The 16,241-nt window shown below is 45.3% G+C and overlaps 2 protein-coding genes across 3 annotated transcripts in view; both read left to right on the top strand.

Moving 5' to 3' along the window:
- ZNF490 (zinc finger protein 490) overlaps positions 1-16,241 on the top strand; it is a 35,310-nt gene that overhangs the window by 12,521 nt on the left and 6,548 nt on the right. For both annotated transcript variants that reach the window (XM_009252835.4, XM_024238398.3), the window contains 2 exons: positions 15,164-15,290; positions 15,812-15,872. In XM_009252835.4, coding sequence (XP_009251110.2) covers positions 15,164-15,290; positions 15,812-15,872 — 188 coding nt within the window. The remainder of the gene's footprint in view (positions 1-15,163; positions 15,291-15,811; positions 15,873-16,241) is intronic.
- LOC129051888 (large ribosomal subunit protein uL11-like) lies at positions 6,075-7,827 on the top strand. The gene has a single exon (XM_054539818.2). It carries the CDS (start codon positions 6,132-6,134, stop codon positions 6,762-6,764), a length of 633 nt encoding a protein of 210 aa, XP_054395793.2. The 5' UTR covers positions 6,075-6,131; the 3' UTR covers positions 6,765-7,827.

Below are 16,241 nucleotides of genomic sequence, written 5' to 3'. Positions count from 1 at the left end.
GCTGGGATTACAGGCGCGTGCCACCACGCCCAGCTAATTTTTATATTTTTAGTAGAGACGGGGTTTGACCATGTTGGCCAGGATGGTCTTGATCTCTTGACCTCGTGATCCGCCCTCCTCGGCCTCCCAGAGTGCTGAGATTACAAGCGAGAGCCACCGCACCCGGCTGGAATCTATATTTTTTAATTTTTAATTTTTATTTTTGTAGAGGCAGGTTCTTACAATGTTGCCCAGGCTGGTGTGGAAATCCTGGCCTCAAGGGATCCTCCCGAAGTGCTGAGATTACAGGCTTGAGCCAACGTGCCTGGCCTTTAATTGTCTTAAAAGGAAGTAAATTCTGACACATGCTACAGCATCAGGACGATTGAGGACATTATGCTAAGTGAAATAAGCCAGTCGGAAAAGGACAAATACAGAATAATTCCACTTATATGAGGTACCCACAATGAAATTCATACAATCAGAAAGTCGAATAGTGGGTGTCAGGGGCTGAGGGTGAGCGGTAAATGGGATGTTATTCAATCGATAAAGAGTTTCAAATTTGCAAGATTAAATCAGTTCTAGAGATTGGTTTCACAATGTAACTACACTTAACACTACTGAATAGGCCACTTAAAAATGGACCTCGGGCAAAAAACAAATTCCTCTTACATGCAAATATCCCCGCCGGGAAAACCCACTCTGGGAAGCTAGCTCGGCTCAACCACGTGCCCTCCTGCATGGCTGTCACGCAGGGGTGAGGGGGCGGGGCCACGCAAACTGTCCAATCAGCATCGGTGTTGAAAAGGCCCTTGCACCCTAGCTCTGAATGCGCGTGTGAACATCTTTATTCTAGCGGTTCGCTAGGATTGCGTCCCAGCCTCGGACTCTCTGGGGCTCTGCATATGCTTTGTCGCGCTGGGACCTGCAGGTAGTGAGGGATCCGTAGGGAGGACTCCTGGAACCTCCGTTAGCCGAGAAATGGTGAGTGTGCGGGGCCGGGAGTCCCGAGACCTGAGGAGGGGACTTGTCGGAACCGGCTCTGGGAAGACCTTAGTCCTCCTGGCGCAGGTGACCCGAGGGTCTCCTAGCAGCGTGGGGCTGGGCCGGCAGCTGGGACCTCAGGTAGCTGTCCTGTCCCTGCGACTGCGGCCCTGGCCCCGGAGCCCTTTCCGGGCAGCTGGGCGCCCGCCGCACCGCGTCTCCGAAGATTGTGCAGGGGCCACGGGAAAGTCATGAGGGATTCTCGTGCGTTTGAGAATCCATTTGGGTCAGAACATTAAGGTGAATCCACCTGTGAGAATTGAAGCCTAGAGGAGGGAACATTTTTTTTGCAGCTAGGGGAGAGGAGGGCGTGTGGAGCTCCCAGAGTTCGTTCCTGTGGCCGCTCAGATGCCCCTGCTGCCATCACCAGGCACTGACCCACTGGGTTACCGCTCTCAAGTCTGGGAATTTGTTTTTGAGACGGTCTCGCAGTGTCGCTCAGGCTGAAGTGCAGTGGCGCCATCAAACCTCATTGCATCTCAAGCGATCCTCCCGCCTCAGCCTCCTGAGTAGCTGGGACTGTAAAGGCATCTGCCACTACTGGCTAATTTCAAATTTTTATTTTGTAGATACAGGGTCTTGCTATGTTGCTCATGCTAGTCTCGAACGCCTGGCTTTAAGGGATCCTCTTGCCTTGGCCTCCCTAAATGTTGGTATCATAGGCGTGACCATGCCTGGCCTTTGTGAATGTATTTACCTTTCGATTGTGAGTTTTCCATTTTAACGGTGGAGAAGCAATTCCTTATCTAAACAGATTAAAACATTTGCGTTTCTTTCCCTTGATCAAATCACTTTTTTATTTATTTATTTTTTTTTTTGAGACAGAGTCTTTCTCTGTCGCCCAGGCTGGAGTGCAGTGACACCATCTTGGCTCACTGCAACCCCTGTCTCCCAGGTTGAAGCAATTCTTAGGCCTCAGCCTCCTGAGTAGCTGGTATTAGAGGTGTGTGCCACCACAACTGGCCCATTTTTGTATTTTTAGTAGAGATGGGATTGCCTCTCATTGACCAGGCTGTTCTTGAACTCCTGGCCTCAAGTGATCTGCCTGCCTCAGCCTTCTAAAGTGCTGGGATTACAGGTGTGAGCTGCTGTCCTGGCCCAAATCACCTTTTTTTCTTTTTTTCTTTTTTTTTTTAACAGAGTTGCTCTTTTGCCCAGGCTGGAGTGCAGTGGCATGATCTTGGCTCACTGCAACCTCTGCCTCCCAGGTTCAAGCAATTCTCCCTGCCTCAGCCTCCTGAGTAGTTGGGATTACAGTCACCTGCCACCACACCTGGCTGATTTTTGTATTTTTAGTAGAGATGGGGTTTCGCCAGGTTGGCCAGGCAAGTCTCAAACTCCTGACCTCAGGTGATCCACCCGCCTCAGCCTCCCAAAGTGCTGGGATTGCAGGTGTGAGCCACCACGCCCAGCCCTGAAACCTTTTAACGCCACCAGTGCCGTGGGTGAGGCCCATAACCTACGATTTGAGGTTCTCTGGAGGAAAAAATATATTAATAAATATTAAGGTAGGAAGGTAACCCTTCTGCCCAGAAGCATATTAAGTGACCACAGAAACAAAACAGAGAAAGATGAAAGAAGGAAGGGCACAAAAGAAAAAAAAATGAAGCATTTTTCTAGGTTTTGACCTAATCGCAACTCCAAAATATAGTAAAAGAATTGTGCAACTAAAAAGGCCAGACGTGGTGGCCCACACCTGTTATCCAAACACTTTGGGAGGCTAAGGCAGTCGGGTCGGGAGTTGGAGACCAGCCTGACCAACATGGAGAAACCCCTTCTCTACTAAAAATACAAAATTAGCTGGGCGTGGTGGCGCATGACTGTAATCTCAGCTACTAGGGAGCCTGAGGCAGGAGAATTTCTTGAACCCGAGAGGCAGAGTTTGCGGTGAGCCGAGATCGCGCCCTTGCACTCCAGCCTGGACAACAGGAGCGAAACTCGGTCTCAGAAAAAAAAAGAGAGGAAAGGACACTGCACGTGCATGGCTTTCAGGCCTCTCCGACATTGGTTCTGAATTTTATTATTTTTTAAATCATATATATATATATATATTTCTGGTTTCAAACTCCTGGGCTCTAGCAATCCTCCTGCCTTGGCCTCCCAAGGTGCTGGGATTACAGGAATAAGCTACCAGGCCCAGCCTGGTTCTGAATTAATTTTAACATCTCTGTAATGCACTAACTGACATTCATTCATGGGATTAATCGATCCTAGGAATCAGTTATATCTGGAGATCCCACTAAATGTAAGCAAGGTACACTGATTGATTGATTGATGGATAGATGGATTGATGGAGTCTTCTTGCTCTGTCGCCCAGGCGGGAGTGCTGAGACAGACTCTCACTCTGTCGCCCAGGCGGAAGTGCAGTGGTGTGATCTCAGCTCACTGCAACCTCTGCCTACTGCTGTTGTTCCTGTTGGCACCCACAACATCATTTGGGCTTTTTTGATGTTCAGGAGGTAACACAGTCCTTTATAAAGTTCACTTAAGCCCATTTATGCTGTGACTTGCAAATTGGTCATCATTGCCTGGATATCGTTACCACAAAGGCTTTAAACACTGTTTAAATTGCCATACGGCAGGCAGTCCTGTTAGTGCCACCAGAGCACTATAGAGGCTTTTGTGTGTGTGTGTGTGTGTGTGTGTGTGTGTGTGAGATGTAGTCTCGCTCTGTCTCCCAGGTTGGAGTGCAGTAGCGTAATCTCGGCTCACTGCAACCTCCGCCTCCCTGGTTCCAGCGATTCTCCTACCTCAGCCTCCAGAGTAGCTGGGATTACAGGTGTGCACCACCACACCCAGTTAATTTTTGTATTTTTAGTAGAGATGGGGTTTTAACCGTATTGGCCAGGCTGGCTCAAACTCCTTACCTCAGGTGACCTGCCTGCCATGGCCTCCCAAAGTGCTGGGATTACAGGCATGAGCCACCATTCCTGGCCACTATAGTGGCTTTAGAAACCTCCTCTCATGCCTCTTGTAGTTATCCATGATGACCATAAGTTGTCCATAGGGCTCTGATGCAAGAAACAGCCCTTGGCCCCACACTATATGCCATTAGAGCTGCAATGATCACCTTGTACTAGGTTATCCTGAACATTGAGGCTCTCCCAGGCCCTGAGCATGTGACTCTACTCAACTGCTCATTTTGCCATGGGTCCTGGAAACAGCAACCTACACAGACCTCCTTTCAAAATTACAGAGCCAAATGTTAGCCTTCAGCATATCCTCTCTGTAGGAGTTGGGGTGGGAGGGTGACTTCTTTTCTTACTTCCTTGCCAGATGTCATGGTGCTAGAGGAGGTGTAACTTCTCCTAGATCCTTTGCTACTGAGTGAACAGCAGTAGGGAGTGTGTAGACTTGATGGCTGACATGGCCACATTTGTACACGTTGGAGCTCTCGGTGAAGAGCTGCTGCTTTTTATCCCTTAATTGAAATGGACCTGATAAACGACTGGATTCAAGGGGCAGCTCATCAGTTAGTCATCTTAGCACTGGCCAACAATAAATCCCATCTGTACATGTTTACACACTCTTGAGTGATTGTCTAAGAGTTGCACCTTTGTAGTAAAAGAACTCTAGGAATATTAGGCTGGATGTGGTGGCTCACGCCTGTAATCCCAGCATTTTGGGAGGCTGAGGTGGGTGGATCACTTGAGGTCAGGAGTTCGAGACCAGCCTGGCTAACATGGGGAAACCCCGTCTCTACTAAAAATACAAAAAAATTAGCCAGGCATGGTGGCTCGCGCCTGTAATCCCAGCTGCTCAGGAGGCTGAGGCAGGAGAATCGCTTGAACCTGGGAGGCGGAGGTTGCAGTGAGCCGAGATTGCACCACTGCACTTCAGCCTGGGCAACAGAGCGAGACTTCATCTCAAAGGGAAAACAAAAAAAAAAACCCACAAAACTCTGGGAATCTTTTTTTTTTACCTCACGGCTAGCCATATAAGTCAACATAATACACACCTCTACATAGGGTAATCCCACAATCCAAGGCTCCGCCTGGACACTTATATTCGTGCAAGAGTTCCGGACACTATTGATACTAATCAAAGCTCTTATTTCACTTCTCAAAGTAGAGAGTGATGGGCTTTTGAACAAGGCATCCTGTGGAACTTTCGTCGCCTTTACCAGTCTCTGGCTCACAAAGCACCATAAAGGCTTACTAAAATAAAATTCATGAATTGAGTGAAAGGTTGTATGTTTCATTCATCAACCATTCATGGCGTGAATTGTCATTAGCCTGTCTTCATCGTTTTTCTTTTTCTAGTAGACTTTATTTTTGTAGAGCTATTTCAGACTTATAGAAAAATTGATGAGAAAGTGTAGTGTTCCCACTTGATCCCTCTGCCTCCACATAGTTTATCCTTTTTATATTTTGTATTACTTTAATACATCTGTTATAAGTGATGTACCAATATTGATGCCTCAGAGTCCACAGTTTACATTAGGGCTGACTCTGTTATACAATCTGTGGGTTTTGGCAAATGCATAATAACTGCTATTCATCATAGCTGCATCATGTAGGATGCTTTCCCTCACCTAAATATCCCCTGTGCTTCTCCTATTCATTAATCCCTCCCTCTTCCCAAATTCTTGACAATCAAAAGCCTTTTTACTCTGTCATAATTTTGTCTTTTCCTGAATGTCATCTTTGAAACTACACAGTATATAACCATTTAGATTGGCTTCTTTCACTTAATAATATATGTTCAAGTCAAGGTTCCTCCACGTCTTTTTTTTTTTTTTTTTTTAATTGAGATGGGGTCTCGTCATATCACCCATGCTGGTCTTGAACTCCCGGACTCAAGTGACCCTCCTGCCTCAGTGCCCTGAGTAGCTGGTACTACAGGTGGGAGCCACCATACCTAGCCTCCATGTCTTTTCATGGCTTGATACCTGATTCTCCTGCCTCAGCCTCCCGAGTAGCTGAGATTATAGGCAAGCGCCACCACACTCAGCTAATTTTTGTATTTTTAGTAGAGACAGGGTTTCACCATGTTGGCCAGGATAGTCTCGATCTCCTGAGGTCCGCCCTCCTTGGCCTCCCAAAGTGCTGGGATTACAGGCATGAGCCACCGCGCCCGGCTGATACCTGATTTCTTTTTATCATTCTATGGGTGAACCAGATGGTTTATCCATATGTCTATTGAGAGGTATCTTGGTTCACTCTAAGGTTTGCAAGGTTTTGAATAAAACTATAAGCACTTGCTCTCGGCTTTGGGCTCGGAGGAGGTCAAGGTGCAACTTTCTTCTATCGTCCCGAATCCGGGTTCATCCGACACCAGCCCCCTCCACCATGCTGCCGAAGTTCGACCCCAACGAGATCAAAGTCATATACCTGAGGTGCACCGGAGGTGAAGTCGGTGCCACTTCTGCCCTGGCCCCCAAGATCAGCCCCCTGGGTCTGTCTCCAAAAAATGTTGGTGATGACATTGCCAAGGCAAGGGGTGACTGGAAGGGCCTGAGGATTACAGTGAAACTGACCATTCGGAACAGACAGGCCCAGATTGTGGTGGTGCCTTCTGCCTCTGCCCTGATCATCAAAGCCCTCAAGGAACCACCAAGAGACAGAAAGAAACAGAAAAACATTAGACACAGTGGGAATATCACTTTTGATGAGATCGTCAACATTGCTCGACAGATGTGGCACCGATCCTTAGCCAGAGAACTCTTTGGAACTATTAAAGAGATCCTGGGAACTGCCTGGGCTGTAATGTTGATGGCCGCCACCCTCATGACATCATAGATGACATCAACATTGGTGCTGTGGAATGCCCAGCCAGTTAAGCACAAAGGAAAATATTTCAATAAAGAATCATTTGACAACTGGAAAAAGCAAAAAAACAAACAAACAACTATAAGCATTCATGTGCAGGTTTTGGCATGAACATAAGTTTTCAACTCTTTTGAGTAAATACCTAGGAGCATGATGGCTAGATTACAATTTAAGGGTGTGTTTTGTTTTGTAACTGTCTGCCTTTCAAAGTGGGAGTACCATTTTCCATTGCCAGCAGCAAATAATGATGATACTTATTGTTCTCCATCTTCACCATCATTTGGTGTTTTTAGTGTTTTAAAATTTAGTCATTTAGTGAGTGTGGTAATATCTTACTCAGTTTTATTTATCTTAGTTTTTTTTATTCCCTAATGCTGTGTGATGTTGAGCATGTTTTCATGTTCTTCTTTACCATCTCTAAATCTTCTTTGGTGATGTGTATGTTCATATCTTTTGCCCATTTTTAATTGGATTGTCTTCCTGTTACTGAGTTTTAATAGTTCTTTTAGTAGTTGGAATACCAGTCCTTTATCAGATAGGTGTTTTGCAAAGAATTTCTCCCTGTCTGTAGCTTGTCTTTTCATTTTCTTAACATGGTCTTTCCCAGAGCAGGACTCTTTTTGGGGGGCGGCAGGGATGGAGTCTCTGTCACTCAGGCTGGAGTGAAGTGGCGTGATTTCAGCTCACTGCAACATCAGCCTCTCAGATTCAAGCGATTTATTCTAACTCAGCCTCCCAAGTAGCTGGGACTACAGGCATGCACCACCATGCCTGGCTAATTTTTGTATTTTTAGTAGAGATGGGGCTTCACCATGTCGGCCAGACTGGTCTCGAATTTCTGACCTCAAGTCATCCACCCGCCTCGGCCTCCCAACGAGTTGGGATTACAGGCGTGAGCCACCGCGCCCAGCCCCAGAACAGGACTTTTTTATTTTAATGAAGTCAAACTTATAATTTATGTTATGTTATCATTCATCATCAAACCCAAGGTCATCTAGATTTTCTATGTTATCCTCTAGGAGTCTTATTGTATTTTACAGTTACATCTTTGATCCATTTTTATTTAATTTTTCTTTTATTTAAAAAAATTTTTTTTTTTTTTTTTTTTTTAAGAAATAGAGATGGAGTGTTGTTATGTTGCCCAGGTTGGTCTTTAACTCCTGGGCTGAAGTGATCCACCCCCCTTAGCCTCCCAAAGTGCTGGGATTACAGGCGTGAGCCACCACACCTAGCTGCCTTTGGTTCTTCATCAAAGATCAGTTGACTATATTTGTGTGGCTGTATAGGAAAGGAGTTGGCCTTATATGTTGAGCTTGTGTCTTTCAACCTTGCTCTTATTGGTTCCAGGAATTTTCTTTGTTGTGGATTGTTGAAATTCTCTATATACACAATCATGTCATATGCAGAAAGACAGCTTTAGTTCTTCCTTCCCAGTTGGTATATCTTTTATTTCTTTTTCTTTTTCTTAGTTTCAGTGTTGTACAATGTTGAATAGAAATGGTGAGAGGGGCCAGGCGCGGTGGCTCATGCCTGTAATCCAGCACTTCAGGAGGCCTAGGCAGGGGGTTGGGGGGATCATGGAGTTCAAGAGTTCACGACCAGCCTGGCCAACATGGTGAAACCCCATCTCTACTAAAAATACACAAATTAGCCGGGCATGGTTGGGTGCGCCTGTAATCCCAGCTACTCAGGAGGCTGAGGCAGGAAAATCTCTTGAACCCAGGAGGTGGAGGTGGTTACAGTGAGCTGAGGTGGCACCAGTGCACTCCAGCCTGGGCAACAGAGTGAAATTCCATTTCAAAGAAAAAAAAACAAAAGGCCAGGCATGGTGGCTCATGCCTGTAATCCCAGCACTTTGGGAGGCCGAGGCGGGCGTGTCACAAGGTCAGGAGTTCCAGACCAGCCTGGTCAATATGGTGAAACCCCGTCTCTACTAAAAATACAAAAAAATTAGCGGGGCGTGGTGGCACATGCCTGTAATCCCAGCTACTCCGGAGGCTGAGGCAGAAGAATTGCTTGAACCCAGGAGGCAGAGATTGCAGTGAGCTGAGATCGTGCCAGTGCACTCCAGCCTGGGTGACAGAGCGAGACTCTGTCACTAAATAAATAAATAAATAAATGGTGAGAGTGTGAGAAGGATCTTTCTTACCTTGTTCCTCATATTACTGGGAAAACATCTAGTTTTTCACATTAAGCATGATGTTAACCTCAAGTTTCTTGTATGTAGTTTCTCAAGAAGTTCCTCTTGCCTGATGCAGTGGCACGCACCTGTATGCTTGGGAGGCCAAGGCAAGAAGATTGCTGGAGCCCACCAGTTTGAGGCTGTAGCACTATGACGGCGCCTCTGAAATAGCCAATATACTCCAGCCTGGACAACTTAGACCTGTCTCAAAAAAAAAGAAGAAATTCCCTTCTATTCCTAGTTTGCTATCATAAATAGATGTTCAATTTTGTCAAGTGGTTCTTCATTTCCCCCCTTTCGTCATATTAATAATCTTTGTCTTTTTTGTTGTTAGCTAGCTTGAGGAGACATTTTTCAGTTAATTATTGATATTTTCACAAGACTACCTTTTGGTTTTGTTGGTTTTTCTCTATTTATTTATTTATTATTTTTTTTGAGACAGAGTCTCACTCTGTCACCCAGGCTGCAGTGTGATGGCGCGATCTGGGCTCACTGCAACCTCTGCCTCCTGGGTTCAAGTGATTCTCCTGCCTCAGCCTCCCAAGTAGCTGGATTATAGGCCTGTGCCACCATGCCCAGCTAATTTTTGTATTTTAGAGTACATTAGAGAGTATTTTTGTAATTTTGTATTTTGTATTTGTAGAGATGGGGTTTCACCATGTTGGCCAGGCTGGTCTCGGAAGTCCTGACCTCAGGTGATCTGCCTGACTCAGCCTCCCAAAGCGCTGGGATCACCGGCATGAGCCACCATGCCTGGCCTGTTATTAGTTTTTTAAGTTAGACACTGAGATTATTGATTACAGATCACTCTTTGGTAGTATATGTGTTCAATTGTATAAATTTCAGCCAGGCACTCCTTTTGCTGCATTCTACGTGTTTTGATAAGTTCTATTTTTATTTAATTCAAAACAGTTTTTAATATCTCTTGAGACTTTTCTCATCCATGCATTATTTAGAAGTTCAGGATTTAATCTCCAAGTATTTGTGGGTTTTCAAGCTATCTTTCTGTTAGCAATTCTGGATCTGAGAACATGTTTTGTATTCTCTAGTCTTTTAAATTGGCTAGGAAGTATTTTATTTACCAGAATGTGAGATATCTTGGTGAATATTCCATGTGAACTTGAGAAGAATGTATATTCTGCTGTTACTGAATGAATTATTCTGGTTTTCAATTAAGTCCAGTTGTTTTGATGGTGCTGTTCAATTTAATTATGTCCTTCCTGACTTCTGCCTGCTGGATCTCTAAATTAACGGTGGGGGTTATTGAAGTATACAGCTGTACCAGTGCATTCATGTATTTCTTCCTTCAGTTGTATTAGTTTTCCCCTCATATATTTTGCCACTGTGGTAATGTACGTACACAGTAAGGATTGCCCTGTCTTCTTGGTGAATTGACCCCTTTGTCAGTATGTAATGCCCTTCTATCACTGATATTTTCATGCTATGAAGTCAGCTTTTTCTGAAATTAATAAGGCTGTGCCAGCTTTTAAAAAATTAGTGTTGGTCGGGCATGGTGGTTCACGCTTGTAATCCCAGCACTTTGGAAGGCCAAGGCGGGCACATCACGAGGTCAGGAGTTTGAGACCAGCCTAACCAACGTGGCGAAGCCCTGTCTCTACTAAAAATATAAAAATTGACCAGGCATGGTGGCTCACGTTTGTAATCCCAGCACTTTGGGAGGCAGGCGGATCACCCGAGGTCAGGAGTTTGAGACCAGCCTGGCCAACATGGTGAAACCCTGTCTCTACTAAAAATACAAAAATTAGCCAGGCATGGTGGCAGGCGCCTGCAATTCCAGCTACTCAGGAGGCTAAGGCAGAAGAATCACTTGAACCCAGGAGGCGGAAGTTGTAGCGAGCCGAGATTGTGCCATCGCACTCCAGCCTGGGTAACAAGAGAGAAACTTCGACTCAAAAAAAAAAAAAAAAAAAAAACAGCTGGGCGTGGTGGTGCGTGCCTGTAATCCCAGCTACTCAGGAGACTGAGGCAGGAGAATCACTTGAACCCAGGAGGTGGAGGTTGCAGTGAGCCAAGATTGCGCCACTGTACTCCAGCCTGGGTGACAGAGTGAGACTTTGTCTCAAAATAATAATGATAATAATTAGTGTTAGCATAGTATATCTTTCTCTATTCCTTTATTTTTAATATATCTTTGTGATATATTTATTTATTATTACTTTTTATTATTATACTTTAAGTTCTAGGGTACATGTGCACAACGTGCAGGTTTGTTACATATGTATACATGTGCCATGTTGGTGTGCTGTACCCATTAACTGGTCATTTACATTAGGTATATCTCCTAATGCTATCCCTCCCCCCTCCCCCCAATCTTTGTGATACATTTAAAGTGGATTTGTTGGCCTAGGTATGATGACTCGCACCTGTAATCCCAGCATTTTGGGAGGCTGAGGCAGGATGATTGCTTGAGGCCAGGAGTTTGAGACAAGCCTGGGCAACATAGTGAGACCCCATCTCTATAAAAAGAAACAACAAAATTATCAAGGGATGGTAGTGCACACCTGTAGTTCCAGCTACTCAGAGGCTGAGGTGAGAGTCCTTTGAGCCCAGGAGTTTGAGGTTACAGTCATCTGTCATCCCACAACTGCACTCCAGCCTGGGTGACAGAGCATGACCCTGTCTCTAAAAAACAAAAGAAAGTAAAAAAAAAAGTGGATTTCCTGCAGACAACATATGTTAGGTATTCTTTTTCCTTTTTCTTTTTTTTTTTTTTTTTGAGATGGAGTTTTACTCTTGTTGCCCAGGCTGGAGAGCCATGGTGCGATCTCACCTCACTGCAACCTCTGCCTCCCAAGTTCAAGTGATTCTCCTGCCTCGTGAGTAGCTGGGATTACAGGCATGTACCACCGCACCTGACTAATTTTGTGTTTTTAGTAGAGACAGGGTTTCTTCATGTTGGTCAGGCTGGTCTTGAACTCCTGACCTCAAGAGGTCCTCCTGCCTCGGCCTCCCAAAGTGCTGGGATTACAGGCGTGAGCCACACCTGGCCAGGTGTTCTTTTTTATCCACTATGACAGTATCAGTGAGCTGAGATTGTGTCACTGCAATCCAGCCTAGGCAACAGAGTAAGACTCTGCCTCAAAAAAAAAAAAAAAAAGAAAAGAAATAAATTTCTGGTCTGGTAATTCCAGCATCTGTTTTATATCTCAGTCTGGTTCTGGTGCCTGCACTCTCTCTTCAAACCGTCTAAGTCTTTTAATATATCTTGTAATTTTTGTTGAAATCTGGGCATGGTGTTGAAAAGGAACTGAGGTAAACAGGCTTTAAATGTGAGGGTTTAGGTTTATCCTGTTGATTTTAGGCTGTGTTTACTATTTTCAGTAGCTGTAGGTGTCAGATAAAATTGCCTTTGATGTCCCTGGTTTTCTGTGTTCTGTCATTTTTGGGGTTCTCTAGAGATTTCTTCAATTGTGAAACATGCAGAAAGAAATAGAATATTGTTTCATTGTATTCTACTGTTTTGTTTTATTTTATTTTATTTTTTGAGGTGGAATTTCACTCTGTCGCCAAGGCTGGAGTGCAGGGGCGTGATCTTGGCTCGCTGCAACCTCTGCCTGCTGGGTTTAAGCGATTCTCCTCCTTCAGCCTCCCAAGTAGCGGGGATTACAGGTGCCCACCACACCTGGCAAATTTTTGTATTTTTAGTAGAGATGGGGTTTTGCTATGTTGGCCAGGCTGGTCTCAAACTCCTGACCTCAAGTGATCTGCCCACCCCCGGCCTCCCAAAGTGCTGGGATTACAGGCGTGAGCCACCACACCTGGCCCGTTCTACTGTTTTAAAACAAAAACCCAGGCTAGGAGTGGTGACTCTTTCCTGTAATCCTAGCACTTTGGGAGGCCGAGGCAGGCAAATTACTTGAGGTAGGAGTTCAAGACCATCCTGGCCAGCATGAAGAAACACCCCGTCTCTACTAAAAATACAAAAATTAGCTGGGTGTGGTTGCGCATGCCTGTAATCTAATCCCAGCTACTCGGTTGGCTGAGGCAGGAGAATTGCTTGAACGCTGGAGGCAGGGGTTTGCAGTGAGCCAAGATTGCACCACTGCACTCCAGCCTGGGTGACAGAGTGAGACTGGGTCTCAAAATAAAAACAAAACTCTAATGTCACACTGTTACCAGTGGCTGGAGTAGAAACATGATATAATCCTATGAATCATCTGTCTTCTGGTGAGCCTGTGCCCCTGAGCCATGATGTTCTGTGCTATGATAAGAAAGACATTTGGTCTTTGTGTGTGGTTCCTAGTACAGAGTTCCTAAATCTCTTGGAATTTCATGAGTGATAAGGGTAATGGAGCCTCTCTTCTTGTAAATAAATGACTACTGGAAGGAATGCCTACCTAACTTCAGGGTGGGGATTGATGTCCCGAAAGACACCCAGTCTTGATCTTCCTCTATCCCTAGCCCCCAAAGTCGGGGGAGAGAAAAAGGGCTGGAGGTTTAGTGCTTGGACTCCCGACCTCAAGTGATCTGCCCACCTCTGCCTCCCAAAGTGCTGGGATTATAGGCATGAGCCACCCCGCCTGGCCTTTGACTGCTCACAGCTTTAAAACCTCATTCCTCAGTTTCCACTGTGTACCCCACATATGGATGTGGTAGGAAGAAAGCCTGGGTCACTCTCATTTGGTGCTGGCGACAGAGCCAATTCACATTAGCCTCCACCTGTATGCTTGAACTCACACTAGCCCACTCCCTAATGTCAGTAAAAATCCCCAGCCAGGCTCCTTTTCTTGCTCTCTGAAGCCATTTCACAAGTGCTTGAGAGTTACACAGCTTTGCCTGAGAGCTCAAGCATGTGAGTAATAAACCTTCATGAGAACAGGGGTTTTATAGAGGTCCAAGTTGGTGTGCTTTCTTTCCAATAACCTCCTAGACCCATGAAATGAGACAGAAAGGAAAAACTGAACCTATGATAAATATTACACAAACACGTTGAAATTAATACTAATGCAAAAGAATATTTTCATTCAGCCACCTGGATTTGCTTGGTTCTAATGGCCTGGGATCCTTCAGGGCAACATGACCAGTGACTTCTCGCTTTTCACAGACTTCCTGATCTCTCATGTTGTTTATGAAAAAGAAAAATACACAGTTTTTCATCCTCAGTGGGAGATGTGCAGCTTATAGTCTAAAGGGTGTATTCATTTATTAAAATCTCATCCAGATTTGACCCCAAGTTTCATGAAATGCTGAGTGATACGGTATGTAATAAGGTAGAAAATGAAATAGTTTTTCTCACAAGGAATTGATGATCTTACAATTTGTTTCATTTGTATAGCATTTCTCTCATATCTCCAAGATGGTCTTGGGTCTGCATTTAAAGAACAATAAGGTGGCTGGGCGCAGTGGCTTATACCTGTAATCCCAGCACTTTGGGAGGCCAAAGGGGGTGAATCAAGAGGTCGGGAGATCGAGACCATCCTGGCTAACATGGTGAAACCCCGTCTCTACTAAAAATACAAAAAATTGGCCGGGCGTGGTGGCACATGCCTGTAGTCCCAGCTACTCAGGAGGCTGGGGCAGGATAATCACTTGAACCTGGGAGGAGGAGGTTGCAGTGAACCAAGATCGCACCACTGCACTCCAGCCTGAGCGACAGAGCAAGACTCCATCTCAAAAAAAAAAAAACAATAAGGCTTCAAGTGATCACAGTTAAAATATAGAAATAATGGCCGGGCGCGGTGACTCATGCCTGTAATCCCAGAACTTTGGGAGGCCGAGGCGGGCGGATCACGAGGTCAGGAGATCGAAACCATCCTGGCTAACATGGTGAAACCCCGTCTCTACTAAAAATACAAAAAATTAGCCGGGTGTGGTGGCGGGCGCCTGTAGTCCCAGCTACTCGGGAGGCTGAGGCAGGAGAATGGTGTGAACCCAGGAGGCGGAGCTTTCAGTGAGCTGACATTGCGCCACTGCACTCCAGCCCAGGCGACAGAGCAAGACTCCGTTTCAAATATATATATATATACAGAGATAATTTTTGTATGTTCATGATAGTGTTAAATTTATGAGGAAGTGAGTGTGGAAAGAGTGAAGAGTTCTGACAACCAAGTTATACCACTAAACCGAGACTACAGGATTATATGGAATTTCTCAGGAATTCTGAGAATGGATCCTCACTACTGCGAATCTCTCCCCTCCTCCTAAACACACATGGGGGATGTTTTAGGACTCCATCTCCCTTGAGGATGTGGCTGTGAACTTCACCCTGGAGGAGTGGGCTTTGCTGGATCCTGGCCAGAGGAATATCTACAGAGATGTGATGCGGGCAACCTTCAAGAACCTGGCCTGTATAGGTAAGGGTGACATAATTTCTCTACTTAATTAAGGAGGGAACAGGTGTTTCTTACACAACAACTGTGTTCCAAGGTTTAAAATGTGGGAAGGGGACAGGCACGGTGGCTCACGCCTGTAATCCCAGCGCTTTGGGAGGCTGAGGAGGGCGGATTACGAGGTCAGGAGTCAGAGACCAGCCTGACCAACATGGTGAAACCCCGTCTCTACTAAAAATATAAAAAATTAGCCAGGCCTGGTGGCAGGTGCCTGTAATCCTGGCTACTCAGGAGGCTGAGGCAGGAGAATTGCTTGAACCCGGGAGGCCGAGGTTGCAGTGAGCTGAGACTGCACCACTGCACTCCAGCCTGGGCAACAGCGAGACTCTGTCTCAAAAAAAAAAAAAAATTGTGGGAAGAGAATACTTTAGTAAGTAGACCAGACAGGGTCATAGCTAATCAATAGCTAATCATGGATCTTAGAGTGTTATAATTTTCTATAACTTCTAATAATTTATAGTGAGTTCTCTGGGCTTGTATTTTAGGGGAAAAATGGAAAGACCAAGATATTGAAGATGACCAAAAAAACCAGGGAAAAAATCTAAGGTGAGTTGCATTCACGAATAATTATATAGCCCCTGAGAGAATCTTAGTATTTCATAAATTTCAAAAGCCAAGCAAGCAAAACAATAAGCAGAGTTTCAAGTTTATTCATTCTTAGAAAATTTTTACTGAAGGTGTTTCATTGAAACTGTCATGGGCAGCCAGGCGTGGTGGCTCATGTCTGTAATCCCAGCACTTTGGGAGGCTGAGGCTGGTGGATCACGAGATCAGGAGATCGAGACCATCCTGGCCAACATGATGAAACCCTGTCTCTACTAAAAATACAAAAAATTAGCCAGGCGTGGTGGCGCGTGCCTGTAGTCCCAGCTACTCGGGAGGCTGAGGCAGGAGAATCACTCGAACCTGGGAGGT

This window comes from Pongo abelii, chromosome 20 (genome assembly GCF_028885655.2).
Source record: "Pongo abelii isolate AG06213 chromosome 20, NHGRI_mPonAbe1-v2.0_pri, whole genome shotgun sequence".
NCBI classification, from domain to species: Eukaryota; Metazoa; Chordata; class Mammalia; order Primates; family Hominidae; genus Pongo; species Pongo abelii.
The sequence above is the reverse complement of the archived record's forward strand: the minus strand, read 5'-3'. Positions and strand labels throughout refer to the sequence as shown.